The 26,178-nt window shown below is 36.9% G+C and overlaps 3 protein-coding genes and 1 long non-coding RNA gene across 6 annotated transcripts in view; all 4 read right to left on the minus strand.

Moving 5' to 3' along the window:
• LOC119082779 overlaps window positions 1-26,178 on the minus strand; it is a 322,328-nt gene that overhangs the window by 43,108 nt on the left and 253,042 nt on the right. The window lies entirely within an intron of this gene.
• LOC119082770 (UDP-glycosyltransferase UGT5-like) lies at window positions 20-2,917 on the minus strand. Its single transcript, XM_037192365.1, has 6 exons — window positions 2,378-2,917; window positions 1,259-1,635; window positions 995-1,193; window positions 712-934; window positions 494-600; window positions 20-432 (listed from the first exon to the last, which is right to left on the minus strand). Exons 1-6 carry the CDS (start codon window positions 2,624-2,626, stop codon window positions 40-42), a joined length of 1,548 nt encoding a protein of 515 aa, XP_037048260.1. The 5' UTR covers window positions 2,627-2,917; the 3' UTR covers window positions 20-39.
• Window positions 9,109-16,616, minus strand: LOC119082769 (UDP-glycosyltransferase UGT5-like). 2 transcript variants are annotated; one of them, XM_037192363.1, is made up of 7 exons: window positions 16,524-16,616; window positions 13,088-13,412; window positions 12,656-13,026; window positions 12,398-12,596; window positions 9,756-10,058; window positions 9,667-9,693; window positions 9,109-9,601 (listed from the first exon to the last, which is right to left on the minus strand). In XM_037192363.1, the coding sequence occupies exons 2-7, from the start codon at window positions 13,400-13,402 to the stop codon at window positions 9,215-9,217; spliced, it is 1,602 nt and encodes a 533-aa protein (XP_037048258.1). In that variant the 5' UTR covers window positions 13,403-13,412; window positions 16,524-16,616; the 3' UTR covers window positions 9,109-9,214. The 2 variants fall into 2 exon arrangements, with proteins under 2 accessions (XP_037048258.1, XP_037048259.1); XM_037192364.1 differs by having other exon boundaries at window positions 16,273-16,575.
• LOC119082767 (UDP-glycosyltransferase UGT5-like) lies at window positions 18,220-23,541 on the minus strand. 2 transcript variants are annotated; one of them, XM_037192360.1, is made up of 7 exons: window positions 23,224-23,541; window positions 20,802-21,128; window positions 20,372-20,742; window positions 20,099-20,297; window positions 18,802-19,104; window positions 18,707-18,733; window positions 18,220-18,629 (listed from the first exon to the last, which is right to left on the minus strand). In XM_037192360.1, exons 1-7 carry the CDS (start codon window positions 23,233-23,235, stop codon window positions 18,225-18,227), a joined length of 1,644 nt encoding a protein of 547 aa, XP_037048255.1. In that variant the 5' UTR covers window positions 23,236-23,541; the 3' UTR covers window positions 18,220-18,224. The 2 variants fall into 2 exon arrangements, with proteins under 2 accessions (XP_037048255.1, XP_037048256.1); XM_037192361.1 differs by having other exon boundaries at window positions 23,208-23,537.

A 26,178-nucleotide genomic window follows, 5' to 3' on the forward strand; every position in this document is an offset into this window, starting at 1 on the left:
CCACAATTCGCATGCGATAAGTCAAATTCAACATTAAATTTATTGTCTTTTCATTTTTCCATGCTCATTGGTTTTCGGATAACAACAAAACCAATAAAACACCCAGATCCAACTCGAAACGATCGTAGCTATTCCCAGCCCAAGGACAGCGTATACATCGAATAAGTAATATGCAAAGCCATCCATGTGAACAGAATTCGATTGCAAGAGCCGTGCTCCTTTCGTGGCGGCAACGTGCTCCACCCACCAAACCGCTGTGTCTAACGGTTTCGTTATTCGATTGTTGAATGAATGTGAAACAGTTTTCGCATTCAATTGGGTAGCAGGACTCAAAGCAAATTTAATCGCTTTTTGCATACTCTCCATCGTTATTTGTTCGTAATGAACGACGACACCCATACCTCTTCGGACCATTCCAGCAGCATTTAGGAACTTTAGGTTTACGAAGTTTTGAGAACTATGAGTGGAAAGAGTGTACCGATTGTAAAATTACCTGATCACCGAACATTGGAGTGATTATAGTTGGTACACCACAGTGTGCTGCTTCAGAACTGCCCAGTAGACCACCATGTGTTATGAAAGCTTTAACATTTGGGTGACCTGAGGGCAAATATAAATTTTGAATTGAATTCGTTCCATGAAATTGTAACGGTTAGCAGTTACGGTCGCTATTAGGAATTGTATCAATGTGCTCGTCAAAGAGATACTCACATAAGATCTCACGTTGCTGTAACCATTTTTCGATATAGACATTTTCCGGTTGGTTCGGTAGAGTGTCATTCTCCCACTTCCATAAGAACTTCACTTTGAAAGTTCCAAACGCTCGCACCATACTTTCCCTAATTTCAGCGGTCATTGTGTCTGCCTTTACCATTGAACCCCAGCTAACGAATATGACCCCTTCATCAGAACTGTCTAGAAAATCCTTCATGTCCTGCGCAAACATTCTCCGTAATCATTTGATCTTTATCTAAATCTGAATTCTTTACTTCACCTGCTTCAGTGGCTTCGGTTCTTTAATGTGAATGCCTCCTATTTCGATGACCGCAGGCGAAAGTGGCTTAACACCGCTGAGCGAATAATGTGAATTTACAAACATCAAGCTGGTTTCTTTCTTGAGTTCAGCCACGGATGGTATTTTGTTTCCAAATATTTGTTTCAACATATGGTCAGTGTAACCATCAATGATCCAACTAAAGAATTTTTTTCAAATTCCATCATTTTCGCAGTAAAACTACAAATCTTCGATAAAATTTACTTGTAAGCGCCTTTCTTCAAATGTATGTCTACGAAATTCAACAATCGTTGCTTGAAGGTCATGTTATCGGAATGTTCCAAGAACAGCGACGGTACAAATGATGGTAAGTGTGGATTTCCCACTCTGTCATAGTGCCATGGCATTAAATTGCAGCTACTCAATGCAATTACCGGTGCTTGTAGTTTCCAAACGACACCCATTAGACAATCGGTGTTGAACGTCTCCATGAGAATGACGTCGTATTTCGATTTGGAGCTCAGAACTTTTTGAATTGCCGTAGAATTGTATGCGGATCGACACGATTCTTGGCCCCATTGGTATACGAACCAGAATTCGTAGAAATGGCCGTAATACCGGCGGCTTAGGAACCAATCGGACTGTAATGAGAAAATCATGAGTTTCCCTTTACTCAGCAATGCAAAAAAACTGGAATTTTTAAGCTCGATTTTAAGTGATCGCTTTAAACCGTCGCTTCGAACGACCGCTTTAAACGGTCGTTTGAAACGGTCGTTTGAAACGGTTGTTTGAAACGGTCGTTTGAAACGGTCGTTTGAAACGGTCGTTTGAAACGGTCGTTTGAAACGGTCGTTTGCAACGGTCGTTTGCAACGGTCGTTTGCAACGGTCGTTTGAAACGGTCGCTTGAAACGGTCGCTTGAAACGGTCGCTTGAAACGGTCGATTGAAACGGTCGATTGAAACGGTCGTTTGAAACGGTCGTTTGAAACGGTCGTTTGAAACGGTCGCTTGAAACGGTCGCTTGAAACGGTCGCTTGAAACGGTCGCTTGAAACGGTCGCTTGAAACGGTCGCTTGAAACGGTCGATTGAAACGACCGTTTCAAAAGATCGCTTTAAACGGTCGTTTGAAACGATCGTTTGAAACGATCGTTTGAAACGATCGTTTGAAACGACCGTTTCAAACGACCGTTTCAAACGATCGTTTCAAACGACCGTTTCAAACGACCGTTTGAAACGACCGTTTCAAACGACCGTTTGAAACGATCGCTTTAAACGGTCGTTTGAAACGGTCGCTTTAACTACAACAAACCGATCACAACATTATGAAAATGCAACCGAACTCGGACAGCAACGAACTACCATTCAATTTAATAATTTGTACCTGTAAGCTAATGGCATTGGTAAGGACCTCTCCTGGTAACGTTAAATCCTTGTAGTTTTTCGGTGGGTTTGGATGTGGAAAGTGACTGACCACAGTAACTTCGTGTCCCTTATTAGCCAGTTCATGTAAAATTGGCTGGAACATATTGAAATGACTGGTTGCCGGATGAGGAAACAGTCCGAGAATTTTGTATCCGCTAGTATATCGAACTAGGGCGACGATCAACACAATTTCAGTAAATAATTTCATTTCTAGACGAATGTATGTTTCTCAATTGCTGCGACACTGGTTGCTCACTAGACACAAACGCTTCACTTAACAATAAACAACTAATTGAGATCTGAATTAGGTGTACTATTTACACGTTTGTCTGGTTAAGATAACATTGTTGCAATTTGACTTAGAAAACTTTTTTTTTTTCATTTGCCAGACAATATTGACGACAATTTTCTTCACAGAACACGTACGTTACGAATGAATTTCAAATTGAATATTCGATTACGAAAAGCTCGAATAGAATCTTCTCCCACCTGATCGACCTGAATGGGGTCAATTAATACGCAAGTAACATTTGTAAAGGCGGAAACATTTTTTCCTTTGTTGTTTCAGATCTTTTCTTGTCGTTTCTTACTTTCAGTCTCTTTGAGACTGACTCTAAAGTGTGAGTGACAAAAATGTAATTTTTTTTTCAACCATAAAAAAACCAATTTCTTTTTAAATACCAGCCAGATACAACAGTTTATTGGATGCTAATAAACCTTCCAATAAATAATTCAACTACTTCCAATAGAAATAATAAATGTCCAATAAAAACTCAACATTCGTCCAATACAAATGTTGGATTACTCCAATTAAACAATTATTTCCTTCCAAAAAAATTGATTTTATTTCAATAATTTTTGTGCTTTAGTTAAAGAGCTTAAGACCAAGAGCTCGGTGGTGACGAAAGCAGGTGCTCAGTGAACTTGTTCTTGCTTACAGCTTACAGTTTACAGTAAACGCCAGCGAAATTTAGACAGAAATTTTTAGCCCCGTACGAAGTACGAAGGGGCTTATAGGATTACGATGCCGTGTGTAATTGATGGAATTCGAAGCAGATGGTAAGGGCAAAGTGTTTGCCTATGTTCATAGATAACGAATCCGCAATAAAAATTTTGTCCGTCCGTCCGTCCGTCTGTCACGTCGATATCTTGAGTAAATCAAATCCGATTTCAAAATTTTTTTTCCCCTGAAAGATAGTCAAAATAGTGAGGCTAAGTTCGAAGATGGGCGATTTTGGGTCGACCCTTCCGGAGCTGGGGCTCAATAAGTGCCTAACTGTTTTTCGACGATATCTCCAGACATTTAAGCACTACACTTGTAAGTGATACGTCAAATGAAAGGTATTTACAATACCGATCGACAAAAAAAAAGTTTATGAAAATTGGATGACCGACTCGTGAGTTAGACCCCTTGGTGTGAACTAGGTACATGGCGGCAAGCCGTTTTTGCTTGTAGGTTGGCCAAATTTGAACGTATTTAGATGGATTTTACTTTATTAGATAGGTATTGACCGTACCAATCAGGGAAAAAAAGTTTATGAAATTCGATTCACCGGAGCGTGAGCTAGGTCTCTTGGAGTGAGCTTATATGTGGCTACTCGGCCGTACAGTGAAGGTGGTGTTTTTTGTTAATATCTCGAGTAAACTTTGACCGAATTTCAAATTTTTTTTTTGTTTGAAAGGTACTAACGAATGTAAAGCAGCCGTACTACTTTCCACCTCCTAACAAAATGGCCGTCGGCCGCCATTTTGGATTTTTGTAAAATCAATATAAAGCGGTGAAAATGATACTTACTTAATTTTAGGTCAATTCGAAATTTGTGTTACATTTGAAAGGAACGTCGTACGGGGCTTCGTAATTGCGCTATGCGCAATTTTTAAGACGTACACATTTCATAAGAATTTTACTTTACCGACGTTTACGGGCGCAGTAGGCTTACGGTAAGAGTAGGGCGACGGACGAACTAGGGTCACGTACGCAATAGATGTACGGGTTTGTACGGGGCTCAGTCGCAGCAAACGCTCCGACTGTTCTGACGGCTCGTTTTCAGCTGTTTTCTAGCTCATATGAACAAAACTGTTCACCATACTCATCCGTAAGACCGATAAACATCTGTTTTGAGTGGGCCAGCTGAAAAACAGCTGAAGCAAATTCATGGCTAAGATTCATTGTAGTCGACTGTATTTTCATTGAAGGAAGGTTGGTTTTTCTAATTGGAAATGCGGTATTTTGTTGAAAATTATGAAAATATATTTTTTTATTGGATAGCCACAGGAAAGGCAATCAAATTTCAGTCTAAGTATGATTCAATTGATTTTCAGCTGTTTCACTCACACAACTGGTTATGAGTGTTTATCGGATTGAAGGGTACACCACTATTTTGTATATAAGTCGTGATAATAAATTGAATTGAGCGCGTGTTAGTGGCAGAACCGTATAAACATGCATAGCTAGTTTTGTTTGTATGAGTGAATCATCTGAAGATATCGTCTTAAATTTGATTGCCCTTTCATGTAACTATTCACGGCAGCGTAAAATAAACCAGGCAGGAGCGGTTCATTTTCGAAACGTCAAATAAGGGACCTAATACACGGGATGAAAATGAACTCAAATGAACACTGACATAAATTGAAAAATTTTATTCGCAAAATATCAAGGGCTACTAGATTATTCAGGTCCCTAGTCAAACAAGCGCTCCTGCCTGGTTAACTTTACTCTGTCGTGAACTATTGGAAAATAATTTTATTTATTGGAAGGAATGTAATAGCCCACAAATATTTAGGCAAGACTGATGAATGAAGTCGTGAATTTTAGGGAATATAAGTAGACAGGGTGTTCATGAAAATGAATATCAGAATGTATGATGCAAAGTCAATTCATGCGGTCGAAATTCAAAATGGAGAGTGCGGAGGTCTTTCTAACGTAGCGTCATTTTCATACAATGAAGCGTTGAAATGTATTTCTCGGTTCACTTTTTCATCGAATCGTTTACTTAAAATTCAAATTTTAGGCACATTTACGGCGTGAATCTACCGTAAGATAATTTTCTGTTACACTCACTAGAACCTTTCTTCGATATCTCACTTTTTACATTCTTTCGGGTATTTTGCTATACACACTGGGGCTTCTATACTATTTATGTCAAAGAATTTTTTTTTGTCAAGAGCGCATTACGCTCATACTTCATATAGTCGATGTTTACTATATTTAAACTTGCTGAATTCAATTGAAACAAACGATATGATTGCGGAAATGCAAGCGTGCATTTATTCTGTTGTGGCCTTCACCTAGACTTTCGGACGCAGTTTTGATGATCAGACTGTGAAAGTTCTTTTTTTTGGGCGAGCGATAAATTTTTGATAAATGAAGTACGGTATACAAAGAGGTAGACCAGCAGGTAATATACTGTAACTTATCAAGAGAAATGGTCCATGAACCATGATTAGGCTTTTTTCTAACACGTAAATGATCTTTGATGAGATTGTTCAATTTTTGTAATGATTGATCGACAAGCGAGGGAACGTATATCGCTCGTATCATGTTATAATAAAAACAATGACTGCTGTAGACTCATAACAAATTTCAGTCTCCATAAATAATTGAGCGTTTCAAAGACGTTAACTCACATGTTAATTCTCAATGCCATGTCGGTACAATAAATTTTATTATTTCAAGAAAATTTTGAGAACAATTTTGTTTGCACAAGTGGTTTGGTAATGGGGTGGGTCGAATCTTTATTTTTCAATTCAAATCTAGTTCATTTTGTGTCTATAAATGAAAGTGGTGCCTTTGCGAGACAGGAGAAGAAATAGAGCGGCTGGTGGCCTGGATTTAGTCCGTAGCCTGATCACATAATAAAAGTTCATTGTGAAAAATTCACTCGGTCAATGAAACCAGCCAATTTTAACAATTGAATCTATTACTTCATATGCTAAAAGTTATCGACTAGTGGCATACTTCATTCATTGTAACACACACACGTTATCCAAAAAATTGTTCATCGCTAATTTTAGTCGTTGCAGTCGATAAAATGGTAATCCACCTTAATGAACAATACTTTGAATTTTATGAATTTTCTAAGCGTTGTTGTATACCAAAACAATACAGAAGTCTGTTTCAAAGTTAAATTTTAGATAAATTTTAGTTTATTCGAAATTTAATCGAAATTCTTATTTGATTTGTTTCGTGACCTCACTAACAGCCTTTTACAGTCAATAAAAAGTGCAATCTGGACCACACCGGCTAAACGTGACTCCCGAACCACGCCTCGAAGTATGCAAATTCTCTTTGGTGAAAGTTAGGTGCTAATATCTCGCCTGAATGTAGACTAGACATGAACACAAAATCATCGCATTTATGTTACGTCCTACGAGCCACTAAGTGTTATGCAAATTCTCTTTGGTGAAAGTTAGGCAATAATATCTCGCCTGAATGTAGACTAGACATGAACACAAATTCATCGCATTTCTGTTACGTCCTACGAGCCACTAAGTGTTATGCAAATTCTCTTTGGTGAAAGATAGGCACTAATATCTCGCCTGAATGTAGACTAGACATGAACACAAATTCATCGTATTTCTGTTACGTCCTACATGCCACTAAGTGTTATGCAAATTCTCTTTGGTGAAAGTTAGGCAATAATATCTCGCCTGCATGTAGACTAGACATGAACACAAATTCATCGCATTTCTGTTACGTCCTACGAGCCACTAAGTGTTATGCAAATTCTCTTTGGTGAAAGATAGGCACTAATATCTCGCCTGAATGTAGACTAGACATGAACACAAATTCATCGTATTTCTGTTACGTCCTACGAGCCACTAAGTGTTATGCAAATTCTCTTTGGTGAAAGTTAGGCAATAATATCTCGCCTGAATGTAGACTAGACATGAACACAAATTCATCGCATTTCTGTTACGTCCTACGAGCCACTAAGTGTTATGCAAATTCTCTTTGGTGAAAGATAGGCACTAATATCTCGCCTGAATGTAGACTAGACATGAACACAAATTCATCGTATTTCTGTTACGTCCTACGAGCCACTAAGTGTTATGCAAATTCTCTTTGGTGAAAGTTAGGCAATAATATCTCGCCTGAATGTAGACTAGACATGAACACAAATTCATCGCATTTCTGTTACGTCCTACGAGCCACTAAGTGTTATGCAAATTCTCTTTGGTGAAAGTTAGGCAATAATATCTCGCCTGAATGTAGACTAGACATGAACACAAATTCATCGCATTTCTGTTACGTCCTACGAGCCACTAAGTGTTATGCAAATTCTCTTTGGTGAAAGTTAGGCAATAATATCTCGCCTGAATGTAGACTAGACATGAACACAAATTCATCGCATTTCTGTTACGTCCTACGAGCCACTAAGTGTTATGCAAATTATCTTTGGTGAAAGATAGGCACTAATATCTCGCCTGAATGTAGACTAGACATGAACACAAATTCATCGTATTTCTGTTACGTCCTACGAGCCACTAAGTGTTATGCAAATTCTCTTTGGTGAAAGTTAGGCAATAATATCTCGCCTGAATGTAGACTAGACATGAACACAAATTCATCGCATTTCTGTTACGTCCTACGAGCCACTAAGTGTTATGCAAATTCTCTTTGGTGAAAGTTAGGCAATAATATCTCGCCTGAATGTAGACTAGACATGAACACAAATTCATCGCATTTCTGTTACGTCCTACGAGCCACTAAGTGTTATGCAAATTCTCTTTGGTGAAAGTTAGGCAATAATATCTCGCCTGAATGTAGACTAGACATGAACACAAATTCATCGCATTTCTGTTACGTCCTACGAGCCACTAAGTGTTATGCAAATTCTCTTTGGTGAAAGTTAGGCAAGGCAATAATATCTCGTCTGAATGTAGACTAGACATGAACACAAATTCATCGCATTTCTGTTACGTCCTACGAGCCACTAAGTGTTATGCAAATTCTCTTTGGTGAAAGATAGGCACTAATATCTCGCCTGAATGTAGACTAGACATGAACACAAATTCATCGCATTTCTGTTACGTCCTACGAGCCACTAAGTGTTATGCAAATTCTCTTTGGTGAAAGTTAGGCAATAATATCTCGCCTGAATGTAGACTAGACATGAACACAAATTCATCGTATTTCTGTTACGTCCTACGAGCCACTAAGTGTTATGCAAATTCTCTTTGGTGAAAGTTAGGCAATAATATCTCGCCTGAATGTAGACTAGACATGAACACAAATTCATCGCATTTCTGTTACGTCCTACGAGCCACTAAGTGTTATGCAAATTCTCTTTGGTGAAAGTTAGGCATGAACACAAATTCATCGTATTTCTGTTACGTCCTACGAGCCACTAAGTAGGTCTTTCCAGCCACCAAACCCACTGCAACTACCCACATTATAAAGCTTGAGTGAACTTTAGGACGTTACCAATGTGATATCATCGCTCGAGCAATTCCTTGTGAAATTGACACAGGAATGGAGCCCGGATCATCTTGATGAACCCATTCCTAAAGACATGTAATGTGGAGATTTCAGCATTGGGTGTGATCATTTTATGGGCCACGATGGCAGACAAGATAGGCAGGTAGACACATGAATTCGGTCGCTGAGTTCTTACGAATTTTCATATCCAAAGATTAATGCAACCTAATGGGCCGAATGGGTCAATATATTTCCGAAAGACGAGACGATTTTTTAACTTATTTAATTACAGAAACTGTGCAAATATAAAAATTATGTACAATGTTGCACTCAACTATCTAGTTCCCAACAGTGTTGGGCCAACACTAACACAACTTAGTGAGCTTTCACCTTCGACGTCTGTTTGCTCCTTCCACAAATTAATTTTATCGCCCAAATCCAACTAGCTACTACAATAAACAGACCACCGGCCACAACTGCATAAACATCCAGCAGGTGGTATTCATACCAAGCCATAAACGCTGACTGACAATTTGTGAGAGGCGCTCCTCCGGTTGCTGCAACATGTTCAACCCACCAAACAGCAGTTTCCATCACTGGTTTCGGTCGATTTCTGTACGAATACGAGACTTTCTTTGCATTCTCTTGAGTACTTGGCTGGAGAGCGAATTTAATGGCATCCTCGAATGCTTCCACGCTGATGTCTTCATAATTGACCACTCTGCCCATACCACGGTCGACGAATGCAGCAGAATTTAGGAACTGAAATGATTATAAGTAAGAATGAACCTACAACCACCACAGTTATAGGTGCAAAGGACAGTTACCTGATCACCATACATTGGAGTTGAAACCTGAAAAAAAAAATTTAAGAATTGTTGACGTCATTCTCAGTTCCTATCATAAAACTACTTACCACTGGTACACCACAATAAGCCGCTTCCGAGCTACCCAACAATCCTCCGTGTGTAAGGAATACCCGAACTTTTGGATGACATAAAATCTCTCTTTGTGGCATCCACTTGAATATGTGAACATTGGCTGGTTGATTGGGCAGCGTATCATTTTCGAATTTCCATAGCACAGTTTGCTTGAAGGAACTGAACACCTTTAGTAAGTCTTCACGCTTCTTTTCTGGTAATGTTTCTGCTCGAATCATCGAACCCCAACTGACATAAATTATACCGTGCTCCGAGGAATCCATGATACGTTGCAGTTTCTACGAAAGATGTTTGATTAGGATCGTTTATGGGATTGCTGTGGCAGGGAATATTTTCCCATTTTTCACAAATTTTCTAATACTTTCTCTAAATGTTCCAGAAAATGTTTCTGGAACAATTTGGAAAAAGTTTTGAAACTTTTGGAAGTTAACATGGAAAGTGGAAAGTCGTTTTCCCAAAAATAGTCCTTGATTCCCGACCATCCACATATGTGTAGTTACACACAGATATTGTTTTAAGAGTGATATCGCCAAATCTTCAGGTGATTGGGGAACAAGCGGTCTCCGATTTTAATGAGTTATAGCTCGTTGGATTCGTCTTTCAATTCTAGGAAACACTTATCTTTCACTTTTTCTATAAAAAAATTGTTTTCTGTGAAAAGCGTTCAAAAGTGAAGACATGTCAGAGGGTACCGAAAACAGTTTTCCGACAATAACTCAAGAAAAAATTATTTTCGAATGTCAACCTTGGAAAGACCTACAGGTAGAGTATACGCACCGCTTGGTGCGAGTAGATCCACGAGAGTTACGACTAAAAATGTAGTGAATGTTCGGAGAGTACGCCTTCTCTGCAGCTTCGATGTTCCACGTAACTGAGTATGGGGTATAAACTAATTACTGTTCCGGAGTCCTGAGGTCATTTGCTATACGCTAACACTTTATTTGACTAAAATCCTCCGAGAAGAATTTGATAATTTTTCCCTTGATATTACTAACACTGGATCTGATATATTCGTGGCATAGCGATGCGTTTTTGTATTGATAACGTAAAAGAATAGTTGACGATAAAAAATGACTGCCATAGTACCGTTCCAGATGCTGTTCCAGCTGTTATGTAGAGCCACCGGAAAGAAGGATAAAATCTGCATTTTGGCACCAACTTTTTTTCCAACATGTCTGTGGGCTTGCAGCACAAAAGTACTGGGTTCATTTATATGTGGAACGATAGTGGGTGAGGCCAGCTACAACAACCCATACTCAGTTTCGTGGAACATCGAAGCTGCAGAGAAGGCGGACTCTCCGAACATTCACTATATTTCTAGTCATAACTCTCGTGGATCAGCTAGCACCAAGCGGTGCGTATACTCTACCTGTAGGTCTTTCCAAGGCCGACATTCGTACAACATTACAACAATTTAAAATCATTTTTTCTTGAGTTATTGCCGAAAAACTGTTTTCGGTACCCTCTGACATGTCTTCACTTTTGAGCACTTTTCACAGAAAACATTTTTTTTTTAGAAAAAGTGAAAGTTACGTGTTTCTTAGAATTGAAAGACGAATCCAACGAGCTATCACTCATTTAAATCGGAGACCGCTTGTTCCCCAATCACCTGAAGATTTGGCGATATGACTCTAAAATTTAAATTTTAAGAATTTAAAAATTCCTAAAAGCTTCTAAAAGCTCCTAGAAGTTCTTAAAATTCCTTAAAATTTTTAAAAAATTCCAAAAAAATCCTAAAAATTGCAAAAACCTCTTAAAAATTTATAAAAATTCTTAAAAATTCCTAAAAAGTTCTTTAAAATTCCTAAAAACTTCTAAAAGCTCCTAGAAGTTCTTAAAATTCCTTAAAACTCCTTAAAATTTTCAAAAAATTTAAAAAAAAATCCTAAAATTTGCAAAAATCTCTTAAAAATTTATAAAAATTCTTAAAAATTCCTAAAAACTTCTAAAAGCTCCTAGAAGTTCTTAAAATTCCTTAAAACTCCTTAAAATTTTCAAAAAATTCCAAACAAAATCCTAAAATTTGCAAAAACCTCTTAAAAATTTATAAAAATTCTTAAAAATTCCTAAAAACTTCTAAAAGCTTCTAGAAGTTCCTAAAAATTCTTAAAATTCCGAATCTGACATCAATCGCTCCGTTACATTGAGCTACAGGTCTTCTGGCTGGAATGGAAGCGATTTGAAAGTGATTCCGACATTGTTGTGTCGAATAATTTAAAAAAAAATCCCGCCGAGCTTACAACTGTACAAAGTAAATATCTCGTCTGAAAATTACACACTTTCTGAGTGCCATATGGTTACACAATTCGTGCATGTTCTCATAAATTATTAACTAGAAAATGCCAGCAAAACTGAATGACCTTTAAAATACTCTCAATAATAATCTACGCGTACAATGTATACGTTTACGTTACATACACTTCGTTCCTTAATTTATGTATGATGCATCACTTAGCTAGATGTTCATTCGTAAAAACAGTATTCACTACCACTGTCAAGGTCTGTGTATTACGATTTTCAGTGCAGCAAAAAAAAACTTGAATATCAATACTATTAGCAGAAAGTAATTATAGATGCACCACTCACTCTTATGTTGTCTATTCCATCGTTCACTCACCTCATCAAGCGCCTTTGGTTCTTTTATATGTACACCACCGACTTCAATTACTTTCGGTGAAAGTGCTCTCGGTCCACTCAACGAATAGTGTGTATTCACGAGCATCAAACTTATTTTCGTTGATATATCCGTTACGGACGGCATGTCGTCACCAAATTTTCGTCTCAAAATTTCATTGTCCGTACGATCCATAAAGACCCTGCGAATTGTTAATTTTTCTTCAAAACTGACGAATAATCGGTGTATCAATAACTTTACCGTCTCATCAATGGGAACAAATGTGCAGCGAGCCAGTTTGATAGTCTCTGTGAGAAATTCATTTTATCCGAATAACCAAGAAACATAACCGGAACATGAGACGGTTGATGCGTCAGACCGAGTCTGGTATAGTAGTATGGCATAATTGCTGAACTGCTGAGCCCTATGATTGGAGCTTTAAGCTGCCAAGCAACTCCCATCATACAGTCGGAGTTGAACTGTTCCACAATGATTACATCGAATTTTTGCTTCATTTTCAATACTTTGTCCATTGCTGCAGAATTGACAGCATTCTCACAGGATTCACGACCCCATCCGTGAAGCATAAAAAATTCCACGTAATGATTAAACGAATAGCGGTTTGCGAACCACTGGAAAGGTGAAGACAATTTCAGAATTTCCTAGATTAATCGAAATGTACAAAATCCATACCGCTAGGTCCACTGTGTTAGTTAAACTATTCTGACCGCCAATCTTGAGATCCTTATAATTTGGCGGCGCATTTTTATCGGGAAAATGACTGACCACTGTAACATCATGTCCGGCCTCAGCCAGACCCAGCATGATTGGATGAAAGAAGTGAAAATGACTGTCGCCCGGATGTGGAAATAAACCCAATATTCTCAAACTTGAATATTGTGGAATAACCGTTGTCATCATCAAAAAACCAATAATGATTCGGTTTGCCATAGTCTCGCAGAAATACATTGTTCGGATGTGCGCTTTTTTGCACAATGTTTTTCTCATTTGAATGACTCTGCAATTACGGAATAAAATTTGTTTCATTTCCTCGTTCAAATGTTCAAAGATTTTGATAGCCTGAGCAAAAATTGCTTAACCTTTCACATCATGAGTGGCAACATCGAGTCTATCACTTCTTTTGAACTAATTATTGTCAACAGAGATTGATATTAAAAGTTCAGTAGTCGGAGTACATATCATTTGTTTTGGTCAACTTTTTAACAGGTCATATAGCTGTCGTCTCGTTGTGCTTTGAAAAGGTTCTCATGTTCTGGACGCTTCTAAACAGAGGCAGTGAAACAGTAAAATGAAAGGCGAAAGACGAATAGTTTGACTAAAAGCAGTGACTATTTTCGGGAAAACATTTTACAAACTTTGAGAAAATTGAGAAAATTTGGGAAAATTGAGAAAATTTGGGAAAATTTTGAAAATTTGGGAAAATTTGGGAAAATTTTGAAAATTTTGGAAAATTGAGAAAATTTGAGAAAATTTTGGAAAATTTGGGAAAATTGAGAAAATTTGGGAAAATTGAGAAAATTTGGGAAAATTGAGAAAATTTTGAAAATTTTGGAAAATTTTGAAAATTTGGGAAAATTGAGAAAATTTTGAAAATTTTGAAAATTTGGGAAAATTTTGAAAATTTGGGAAAATTGAGAAAATTTGGGAAAATTGAGAAAATTTGGGAAAATTCAGAAAATTTGTAAAAATTAAGAAAATTTGTAAAAATTTGGAAATTTGGAAAAATTTAGAAAATTTGTGACAATTGAGAAAATTTTGGAAATTTTGGAAAATTTTGAAAATTTGGGAAAATTTTGAAAATTTTGGAAAATTGAGAAAATTTGAGAAAATTTTGGAAAATTTGTGAAAATTGAGAAAATTTGGGAAAATGTTTTTCCCAAAAATAGGCCCTGATAAAAGGAACGGTGATTTCAGACATAATTCAAAATTTGTATTAAAATACAATACCTAACACTGCTTCATTACCTGACTTAGACATTATTCTTAAAGCTAAAAAGATTTAAATTACAGAGATCAATTTCAAGGCTTCGAAAATATTGAATTTCAGTTTGTGACTATCTCATTCCGCGTTGCATTTACTGTAAAAACAGCAACATTTTAAGTATAAACAATCACTTATCTGAGTTGAAGGTAATCGTAATCTCTATAACATAATTGCAATTCACAAGATGTATGTGCTGGGCTGCACTGTGCAGATGTATAATTTCAATAAACAAATGGTGGATAATTCTAATGTTTTGTCAGGTTGTCGTGATGTAAATGTATTGACTTTAATGATCACATTAGAAAAGTTGATCGGGATTTGAATCTAATGCAGGTGGTCTTCAAAATATTCTAATTATTATGGAAATTCTATTGTAAATCGGATGTAAATGTAAACTATTAGCTCGGACATAAATGAACTTAAAGTCGGACATGAATTTCTGCTAGGGGGAATAAACGTAATTAGGACATTACGTTTGGAGTATTAATTTACTAGTTACTGTATCATCTGTTAACCAACGAAAGTCTAGAACAGGTATGGTCGATCGGCGAATTCGCCTTAAACGCACTCACATTTTATGTCAAAATAATATGAAAATGAATGCGTTTAAGTACGAAAATTTTTATGTCCTCCGGGCGGACAATAGACCATACCTGTTTTACACTTTCATTGCTGTTAACGACAATTAAGACAAAGATGAGATATGAGCTCCAAATAATGAAAAGTATGTTAAATGAAGTTAATGAAGTAAAAGATCTGGTTACAAACGCTGCGAAACTTTATTTTATGAATAGTTTAAACAAATGAAGTATCAGATTTAACGAAAATGAATTGAGATACGTCTGCTAATTTTATGAATACTTTCAACAAATGAAGTACCAGAAACGAAAACTAAATACGTCTGCCGTTACTGAAAGGTTTTTTTTTATGAATACTTTAAACAAAGGAAGTATCAGATTTAACGAACATGTATCGTGATACGTCTGCCGTTTCTGAAAGGCTAAGCATACCAAAAGACTATGGTAGCAATTCAATGAATCGTGTAAATTAGTATCGAATCATTTAATAACACTATCTAACTTAAAGTCCCTTGTACACTGCACATATCAAATCGTAACACTTGTATAAAGACAATGTAAACACACTCGCCGGTTTAAAGTTAATTAAACCTCGCGATTTACAATTTCGTTTTCGAAAAGAGTAAAATCGACTTTCTAACATTTATTTTTTGTACATTTCGTTTATGTGTGTAACGATGAAAGGCTGAATGTATGTTTCTAATACTTATTCAATCTAAAAATAAAATTTTATTTGGCGAGTTGCGCGACCTATCAGTTTAATATAAATTGCTCAATTCCTTGCATAATATAGCAATCAGTGAACTAACAACAACTGGGTTTCGAGTTAAAACAACAATTTTCGTTCAATTTTTTTTCAGCACAGTTGTTATGAAATAGACCGAAAAAAAATTGTAATTCATTCGCTTCTCGAAATGAGAAAACGTAGAATAACGTTACAGGAAAATCAATTAATCAAATATCGGTATAAGTATTGCACCTGACCCTGAGAGCAGTGCATTGCATTGAACCATGAACACTTTATATCGTTACTCTAAATACCTGTATGTGTATATCGGTCAGTACAAACCGTTCAACCTTTTACACTCTCAATGAATTACATTACTTGCACTGACTTTCGCTGCTTGACACGAGATCTTATTATGGAAGAGTATGACTGAAACCCGAATACACATTTCGAACATTCCGTTAATATTGAAAGTTGAACGATAAATGGCACCAAATGGTACATTTTTATAACTCATATGCACTCAGACACTCGGTTTTTATTGTTTGTGAATTACGTTGATACTTGCCTCAACCCGAAATTTGTCTGATAAATCACAGTCGAAAATGGTTCAATTATTAAGGTCGGAGCATACTATCAGTTATCGACCATGCACCATTGAAACAAATTATTGTGAAGTGTTATCGAGATAAGCGTAACATAGAGAACTAACAACTCATTGATATATCACAACAGTCTGTTTAATTCAACACAGCTATGCAAAGGTAAACATTTTATCACATTTAAAAGTATTAAACGGTTTTCATACATTTATATTGCCAAGCGAGCACCTACAGCAGCAACGACTAAATTATTACTAAACTAATAAATAACAGCGACTCGTTCACATGGTGCAGACTATATATTCATATTAATCTGGTGTTCAAAAGTTTTCGTCACAATGACATGAGGAATTTCTTTATCTCCAGTCATACGGTTTATTTGGGGTAGGATTGAATTTCATTCACAATTATTGGCGAATGGAACACGGTTTTAATTTGTTTAGATTTTCGGTATTTTTTTTGGTCTGTCATCTGGACGTTTCTTAATGAAACTTCCCGTTTTAGGGAATTATGCGGGGGTTCTTTTCAATATGACAAGGAGTGCACTATTTTTTCTCTTCTACAGAAGTACTTCATGAATGTTCCGTTGAGAACGGATTCCGTCAAGGAAAATATTTCTAACAAATACCCACGACTATCGAGCACGATAGATTTTTTTCGTGTCTTTACTTGTAAGCTTATTTAACCTGTTACAGACGGCCAACAGTATTATGAACAGTATTATTATCGGGTCTATTACTTCCATCGATCGAAGTATTTTTAATCTTTTGATTTCAAATCTTGTACTTCAATTTTTTTAACATTCATTAAACTATATAAAGAACCATATTACCCAGGGCTTGTCGTTATGTTTGTCGTCGTTATCGATAACAGATGAATAGCCGCATATGATAGGTTTATCTTGTTTTTTTTTTTTTTTAAAGAATCCCTGCCCACACTTTGTTAGTTAAGGATCATCCGTAGAAATGATAAAGTGTGGAGAGGGACAATGAATTTTTATAAATAATTTCCTTGAGAGGTAATGCCATTCAGACACGCGGCCTAGCACATAAGTTCGATGCTAATGACACTTTTAAAATTCCCGAGTTTCTATTCAGTTTTTTGTTTTTTACGAATGGATGAGATGTTGTTTGTATCGAACTTTCGTAACACCGCACATCTGATTCGGTTGTATATGATATTGCCTCCACACTTGAAAAGAGTTTAGCTACTGTTATGGAATATTATGTGCACTTACTGGCCAAGGTTACCTCGACTCAGCAACACCGGTTACAGTGTCTGCACTGGCTTCGTGGGCGACGTGGGTACACTTAAAAAGTTCATTCATTAATGTTGAAAAAGTGGTTTCGGATGGATCGCCGACCGGGACAATGCCTAGTGTACTGGTAGTACTCGACCTCCTCTGCAACCTCATGCCAAAAGCTAAACTTAATAATTTGTCTCTCAGGAAATAAAAGTCAAAAACGAAAATGTCGAACTTTCGATGTTAGAAAACCTCGACAGACACACCTTTTGGACCATCGGTTTCTTTGGCAGTTTTGTAGAGTTTTTAACGCTCTACATCCTGCTAGAACATTGTTTTCAAAAATATTCTTAACTTTCCGAGTTATGACCATTTGAAAGTTAAAGTCCCGGGCACCTTCGGATCCATCAACCATATGCCTGGAATTAGTTTTCAATGATCTACGTTTTCCGCACACAGGCTATCGCGACCCTTAAAATTCTCAAAATTCGATACGCCCTAATATCTAGACTGAAAATGACGAATTTTAAACGACCTCCCTCGAAAACGTAAAGCTTTTGCCAGTCATTCACACACCCCTCTTACGAGAGTGAGTAATTTGTGAAACGTCACTAAAGTTAAAGTGATTTTAATTAGCTCAAATAAACGAAAGAAAATCAATTGACGAACGATTTCTCAATGAACTTTATTTTTTGACAATTTCTTTTCCTCCCCTTTTGTCGGCCACATCCAAATGATCATTTTAATCGTCAAAGCGAAAGTGATAATGAACGCTATGACAACACTAGCAACCACACCGTACACATCAATTAAATGGTACTCGTACCAGCTCATAAACGTCGAATGTCCTTTCGTTAGTGGCACGCCTCCGGTTGCAGCAACGTGCTCAACCCACCAGACTGCTGATTCTATCGGACTTTTCTCACGATTTCTGAAGGAAAACGAAACTTTCTTAGCGTTTTCTTGCGTAGATTTGTTTAAAGCAAATTCGATGGCGTTTTGAACGGTTTCTGCTGTCATGTCTTGAAACTGTAGAGTTATTCCCATTCCGCGGTTGACTAGTGCGGCTGAATTGTAAAACTATAACAACAAACAAACAGAACTGTGGCCTTAGTGGTCTTTCATTGCTCTTTACATTGGCATTGCGGTTAACCTACTTGATCGCCATATATCGGAGTAGCAATCTACATGTGAGTCAAAGAAGTTGTGTTAGATAACGGATAGCACGATGTTTAATAATCATTTTACTTACAACTGGTACCCCACAATAAGCTGCTTCGGTGCTACCCAACAATCCTCCATGAGTTAAGAAAACACGAACGTTTGGATGGCATAGAATTTCCCGTTGGGGCATCCACTTTTGTGTGTAAACATTAGGAGGCTTATTCGGTATCGTATCGTTTTCCCATTTCCAGACGATGGTTTGTTTCAATGTAGCAAATGCACTCAGTAATGCTTCTCGTTTTTGCGATGGTAAGGAATCTGCACGAATCATTGAACCCCAACTTACATAAATCACGCCGTGTTCGGCTGAATCTAGGATGCGTTGTAGTGACTGAAATGTGAAAGGTCCATGGAAGACGTATGTTTTGAGCTTACTTCTACAGTCGGCGACTCTGAAATAAGTTATTCACTCCGTTTCAGTAGTTTCTCTACAGCTGAAAAAAGGACCACTCATACAGACAAGACTCCTTCTTCTACGACTTTATACAGTTTTATCACAACCACCTGCACGCACGCAAGTTACAGCAGTACAACAAAGCATAAAGCTCAACAACTGAAACGAATTGAATAACTTATTTCCGAGTCACCGACTCTATCGATTCCAGACAGAAAAAATTGTTTTTCCATCTGAAAAATGGGGAGAGGCGACATAACTACACGGTCAATAACGTCAGGAACGATATTATCGTTTTCTAGACGATAGTATCGTCTAAAAAACGATAGTATCGTTTTTTGGACGATAGTATAGTCTAAAAAACGAGAATATCGTTTTTTTAGATGATACTATCGTCCAAAAAACGATATTATCGTCCCAAAAATTTTCATACAGGACGATAATATCGTCTAAAATTATAAATTCTAAAATATTTTCTGGACGATAGTATCGTTTTCTGGACGATGTTATCGTTTAAAAAAACGATACTATTGTTTTTAAACGATAATATCGTTTTTTTGGACGATACTATCGTTTTTTTAGATGATACTATCGTCTTTCGTTTTTTATCGTTTTTTTGACGATAATATCGTCCTGGATGAAAATATCCGCTGGACGATATTATCGTTATTTTCTATTTCTGAACAATTTTATCGTTATTGTGGACGATATTATCGTCCTGGGCGATAATTTTTGGGACGATAATATCGTTCTGGACGATAATCGATAAACGATATTATCGTTTTTTAGACGATAGTATCGTCCAAAAAACGATAATATCGTTCCTGACGATATTGACGGTGTGGAAATGTCCCGCCACCGAAAAATGGCATTCTTTCCCGATATTCCAATCAATCGTATGCTTGTACAGACGTGCCTGCGCTTGACTGACCTCATCGATAGCTTCTGGTTCCTTAATATGCACGCCTCCAACCTCGACTACTGTAGGTGGCATTGGTTTTGGTCCGCTCAAAGAGTAATGAGTGTTGACGAACATCATACTTATATGTTTCGATAACTCGGCAACAGATGGAATCGTTTCACCGAATTTCTTTCTCAGTAAAGCGTCATCATTTCGGTCCATGAATAGTCTTTAAAAAAAAGTAATCGTCGAGCAATCGTCGCACAACATTAACAGTCACCTTCCATCAAACACTTGTAATACCTTCGTAAAATAGGAAAAGAATGGCCAGCAATCCAGTTGGACAAACGTTGCTCAAATGTCATTTTATCGGTAAAGTCTGCAACTGAAGTTGGAACATGAGAAGCTAGCAAAGGTATTCCCAGTCTATCATAGTAATAGGATATAATTGCAGTGCTACTGAGACCGATGAATGGTGCTTGGAGTTTCCACGCAACTCCGATCATACAGTCGGAATTAAATTGTTCCACAATGACCACATCAAATTTCTCTTTCATTCCCAAAATTTTATCAATCGCCGCTGAGTTGAGAGTTATTTCGCATGATCGACTGCCCCATCCGTAGATCATAAAAAATTCTCTGAAGTAACGAAATGATTTACGCTTTTCGAACAACTGCAAAACGGAAAGACATTTCATAGTGGCATTTAAAGGCAGACAACTTTTCCGCTTACTTCTAAGTCCACCGAATTAACCATCGGTTCCTCGCCACCGATTATCACATTTTCATAGTTAGCCGGTGCGTGTGAATCAGAAAAATGACTAACTACAGTTACATCATGTCCAGCCTCTGCTAGTCCCAGCATAATTGGGTGAAAGAAATTGAAATGACTGATACCGGGGTGTGGGAATAACCCCAGGATTCGTAGACTTGATGATTGCGGAATTACCGTTGTCGTCAATAAAATACTAACAACGAGCTGAATCGGCATCTTCTCGTAAAGGTACATTGTTCTGATGTGTTTTTTGCAATCTTTATTAATCAAGTTAAGCGAATGACTCTGCAATATGTTTAAGATTATAATTTCATTTCAATGAATTTATCGTTCTTTGTTAATTAATAATTTTCGTCGTCATCAAATTATTTCGTGGAATATACAGTTTGAATGAAATATGGAATCTAAACCAAAATTCAGACAAAAAGTACTGGTGGAATAATTTGAGTGGTACTCTAAATGGAGTACTGAGACTGGACAGCATATCAAACAAATTTTGGAACTTTGAAGGATTTCTATTGGTTGAAATTAGTCTCTCTCGTTTTTTAACCAATGAAAATCCTTCATGAAGCTCTCTTACGACGAAAATTTTTAAGTTGAAATCAAGCCTTAGCGTTAAAGTCTTCATTTCTCATAGACTTAAGCTGCAATCGCAGTTCACCGTTTTGGGTCTCCGTTTAGACAATGCGCATGCGCAGAGAGAGAATTCTCTCTGTGCGCATGCGCAATATCTAAACGGAGACGGAAAACAGTGAAGTGCGATTCCACCCTTATGCTTAGTTTCCTCTTACCAAAAAAAGTACTCCGTGTGAGAGACAAAATTGAATTTTTTCAATTTTTCTTTGTTTATTTGACAGATTGCTCTCTCACGGCTCTCTAACGGCTCTCTCACGGAGTACTTTTTTTGAGTGGAATGGGTACTTTATACTGAGAGGTGGCGTGGTGGCGCTGATGCTAATCGGCACCCAAACATTACGTCATTACGACATCCAGACACATGATTAAAAATGACAGCGCCTCTCTGGATTATAACTCTGTCGTTTTCACAGCATAATATCAACTCTGTCAAAGCTTTTGTGAGCTTTTTCAACTTGTTATCAAAAAACTTGTCTGCAATGGATTCTCTATGAGATTACCTGTTCAGACATACCTCACACGATGTATTATGTCGTGATTTGTCGATTTTGTTTGCAAATAAAGTTGAAATTTTTTGTCGAAAAGTCTTAGTCGGGAACACTGACAGAGTTACCCTGCCCGAGTGAAGGCGAAGATAAACAACGTTCTTATGGTATTTCATAGCTGGACTCCTCAGCTATTCACTACAGCTAGCAGCAATGTCTTCTGCTCCCAACTGCCCGAGATATCTGTCAACATTGTGTGCAATTTTATGCTACTACCCCAAAAATCAAAAATCAGCCTAGAGGCAAGGGAAAAATGAATTAAAAAATTTTTATTTTTGCTGTTTCGGATTCCTTGGTCAATTCTGAGTACAGCCTGGGGCCAGGCCTTTTAAAATAAAAACAAAATGAAAATACGACCCACCCTACTGTCTACTTCGATTGATTGAACGATTTTTTAACAAATTGATTCATCATCTATTACTGCTAAATCAGCTGCCAAAGAGAGTACTATTTTGTAGGAAATGGTGTTTTTTAGTTGTATGACACACGGTCAAGTTTCATTATCCTAATTGGAGTACCAGCAACGCACTTCAAGCTTGAGAGGTACTCTAAATAGGATACAAAATAGAACTCTATTTGGCAGCTGTTGACTATGATCACTTTTGCTTGAAGTGCGTTGGTACCAGTCATGCTTGAAGTCCGTGATTATTTCATGATTGCTTTAAAACACTTGAAATGGGAGAATTCCCGTCGTCATTTCGGAAAACATACAGTGAACGACATCTCAAATGTCTCACTGTCATTTTTTTCAGAGAATGTCATTGTGAATTTGCAATGACACAATAAAATTCTCAGAAAAATTTGACAGTGAGACATTTGAGATGTCGTTCACTGTATTCCTGCTAGTACAATCTCCCATATAAATAGAACTATTCTTGCTGCATCAAATTGTACATCTAGCATTGTTGACTAACTATATGATACTTTCGATAATTTACGTGTTGGTGTATTGAACGTAACGAAACTCATTAGAAAATAATACGTAACAAATTTTCATCACTCATCTTTCTCGTCTCACTCATCTTGCATAATTTCTGCGCTTATAACTACATCAAACGTATGACAACTTAAATAAATTTTCAAAAAAATAGGTTTTGCTCTCATCCAAAAACAATGCAAATTTTTCGTTCTGTTTAATCTCTTTGATAATGGTAATTATTTCTCTTTCCATCTAATTATTTACGGTTTTCTCACATTCAATTTCCGGTCATGAATCGTATATAAAATGATTGTATGCACTCTACTGCAGTCAATTGGAAAAACTGAACTTGTTACTAATTTAGAGATGAAAGGTCTCTTGTGTGCAGTTAAGAGAATCACAATGTTTGAAATTAAAGCGACAACTAAACTAAAACGTTATTAAACAACGCAGACTCAAAGCATGAATAAACTGAATTAAGTTAAATATTATTCAAAAAAGTATTATTAAGTAAAGTTAGTAAAATATCGCGTTAAAAAGATGAGTCATTTTTAATGTTTGTTCCTGATCTAATTGCATAACTAATTTTTTGTACTTTGGTATCGAAATGTCACCTTTTCATACGCCTGTTTGACCAATGAAAGTAGATAAGTAGGTATGGCCAGTCCATACAAGTCGGAGCACATACGGATTTGCATGGCGCCACCTCAAACGAACTCATTTCTAGTGGAAATTTGCACTAGAAATGAGTTCGTTTGAGGTAGCGCCATGCAAATCCGCATGTGCTCCGGCTAGAACAAATTTGAACGTTTGGCCATACCTATCTATTTACTTTCATTGTATTTGACACCGAAATTTCTTTTCCGCACTAGTGCTTTTTCGTAGTTCTGGGAGTATATTCTCGTAGCATTTGTAACATAAGGAATTCGTAACTTGACAGTTGTGTGTATAAAATGATAAAATCCCATAAGAACTGTCAAGTTAGGAACGCTACTAGAATCCACGCATTGTGTGGATCAAGCAGTGTAATGAAGGATATTCTATTAGTCTAATTTCCTTGACTGTAAGTCATGGGTTTTACAAAAGAAAATGCACCGTACGTAACACGTTCACTATGATTAAAAAGGTGATGAAAAAACGTTAAATGTTAAAGTTTTGTGCTCTTTGTTAACACGATAACAAAGTTCAACCGATTTTCAAAAACTTTTTTTTATTCGACGAAGTATTGAAATCCTCAGGCCAAGTTCGAAAATGGGTGGTATCGGTTCAACCATCTGGTGGTAGTTCTCGAAAGAAGCCTTTTTTGCTCTTTGTTAACACGATGACTAGAGCAAAGTTCAACCGATTTTTAAAAAAATGTTTGGTGGAGAATGGAATTAATTTCTGAGGTTAGGTTCTAAGATAGATTATGTTGGTCTAACGAACAAGCTGATATTGCTAACAGAATTTTTGTATCTATTTGAATAGTATTTTTCTTGTTATGTGACTTTGCCTTGTAAACAAAACCGAATAAATAGAACAAAAATTAACGAGTGTGAAGTGTGAATGTACCAGGTATGGTCTGTTCATACAAACTGGAGGACATCAATGAAAGTAGATAAGTAGGTACGGCCAGTCCATACAAGTCGGAGCACATACGGATTTGCATGGCGCCACCTCAAACGAACTCATTTCTAGTGGAAATTTGCACTAGAAATGAGTTCGTTTGAGGTAGCGCCATGCAAATCCGTATGTGCTCCGGCTAGAACAAATTTGAACGTTTGGCCATACCTATCTATTTACTTTCATTGGAGGACATGGCGATTTCATATAAACAAACTCAACTCTCCTGAGAGGTGAGTTTGTTTATATGAAATCGCTATGTCCTCCGCTCCATACAAAGTTTGACATTCGACCATACCTTCTGTTGACGTTCATTGGAAAACATGTGTCATTTTGACAAATAGATACATTTGTTGAACACATTCAACAGTTTGTCAGAAATGTCAACTTGAAGAAAAAAAAAGTTTTTATCAGGTTGACATTTCAAACAATCTGTAATGAGTCTGTGTCACCGCCTTAGTGATCTACTCAGAAGTGTCTTAACCCGTTCTTTCAGAACATTGCGAAAATGGGTGGTATCGGTTCAACCATCTGAGAGTAGTTCTCAAATGAAGCCTTTTCTACTCTTTTTTAAAACGATCTGGAGTCTTGTTATTTGAATTTGCCATGTAAACAAAACCGAATAAACAGTACCAAAATTGAAGAGTGTTGCCGCCAGAGCGAAGCGAGGGTCGCAAATCACACTATTTTAAATTTTATTGAAAACATACGTCATTTTTTACCGGGGCATTTTATATACAAAGTTTTGAAGATTTTCAGTGAAACTAAACAGAACTAAATCATTAATGAGAGATTTATTACAGTGAACGACATCTCAAATGGCTCACTGTCATTTTTTTCAGAGAATGTCATTGTGAATTTGCAATGACACAATAAAATTCTCAGAAAAATTTGACAGTGAGACATTTGAGATGTCGTTCACTGTAGACCGTTCTAGTAGTTCTTCTTCTAAATGCGTTTTTGTGGCCATCAACGTACAAAATTACATTTCATTGAAATAAATCAATAAATCATTGCCAATAAAAATACTATTGAGAAGCTCAGACAAACAGTCAAGGGATCTGACCCACCCAACAGGTGGGACCTAGTGAATTGAATCAACGCACAAACTGTTCTTGGAGTGCGTTGATTAAATGATTTTGGCTCATACCGAAAAACTTTTAATGAAACTCCGATAAAAAACATAGCTAACGCCGACCCGTACGAAACACCTATTCGTATCAAAAGCCTTTAATGTGAAACTCTTCATTTCTCTTACTTCATTTTCTTCTCTGCTGAAAAACTATTCTCCCTTTAAAATCACTTACATTATCCACTCTTTGCCTTGTTATCATATACAAATAAATTGCCGGAGGCAATATAGACAGCCCCGTACGAAGACAAATTTCATAAATTCCTATTTAAACAGCTATATACCGCTATATTTACCTATATTTCACTGTAAATAAACATTTCACAGAGGAATATGCTATTATATAGCTCTATATGCCTGTATATAGCTCAATATAGCTGTATATAGGTATATATAGATGTCCGTATATGGAATCCCTGAAACCCCACACACATAACAAATTATTTCCATGTTAACAGAAACTCATTTTTCAAGTATCATTTTTCCCAAGATATTTCTATT

The sequence above is a fragment of the Bradysia coprophila genome, unplaced genomic scaffold (genome assembly GCF_014529535.1).
Source record: "Bradysia coprophila strain Holo2 unplaced genomic scaffold, BU_Bcop_v1 contig_476, whole genome shotgun sequence".
In the NCBI taxonomy this organism is placed as follows: domain Eukaryota; kingdom Metazoa; phylum Arthropoda; class Insecta; order Diptera; family Sciaridae; genus Bradysia; species Bradysia coprophila.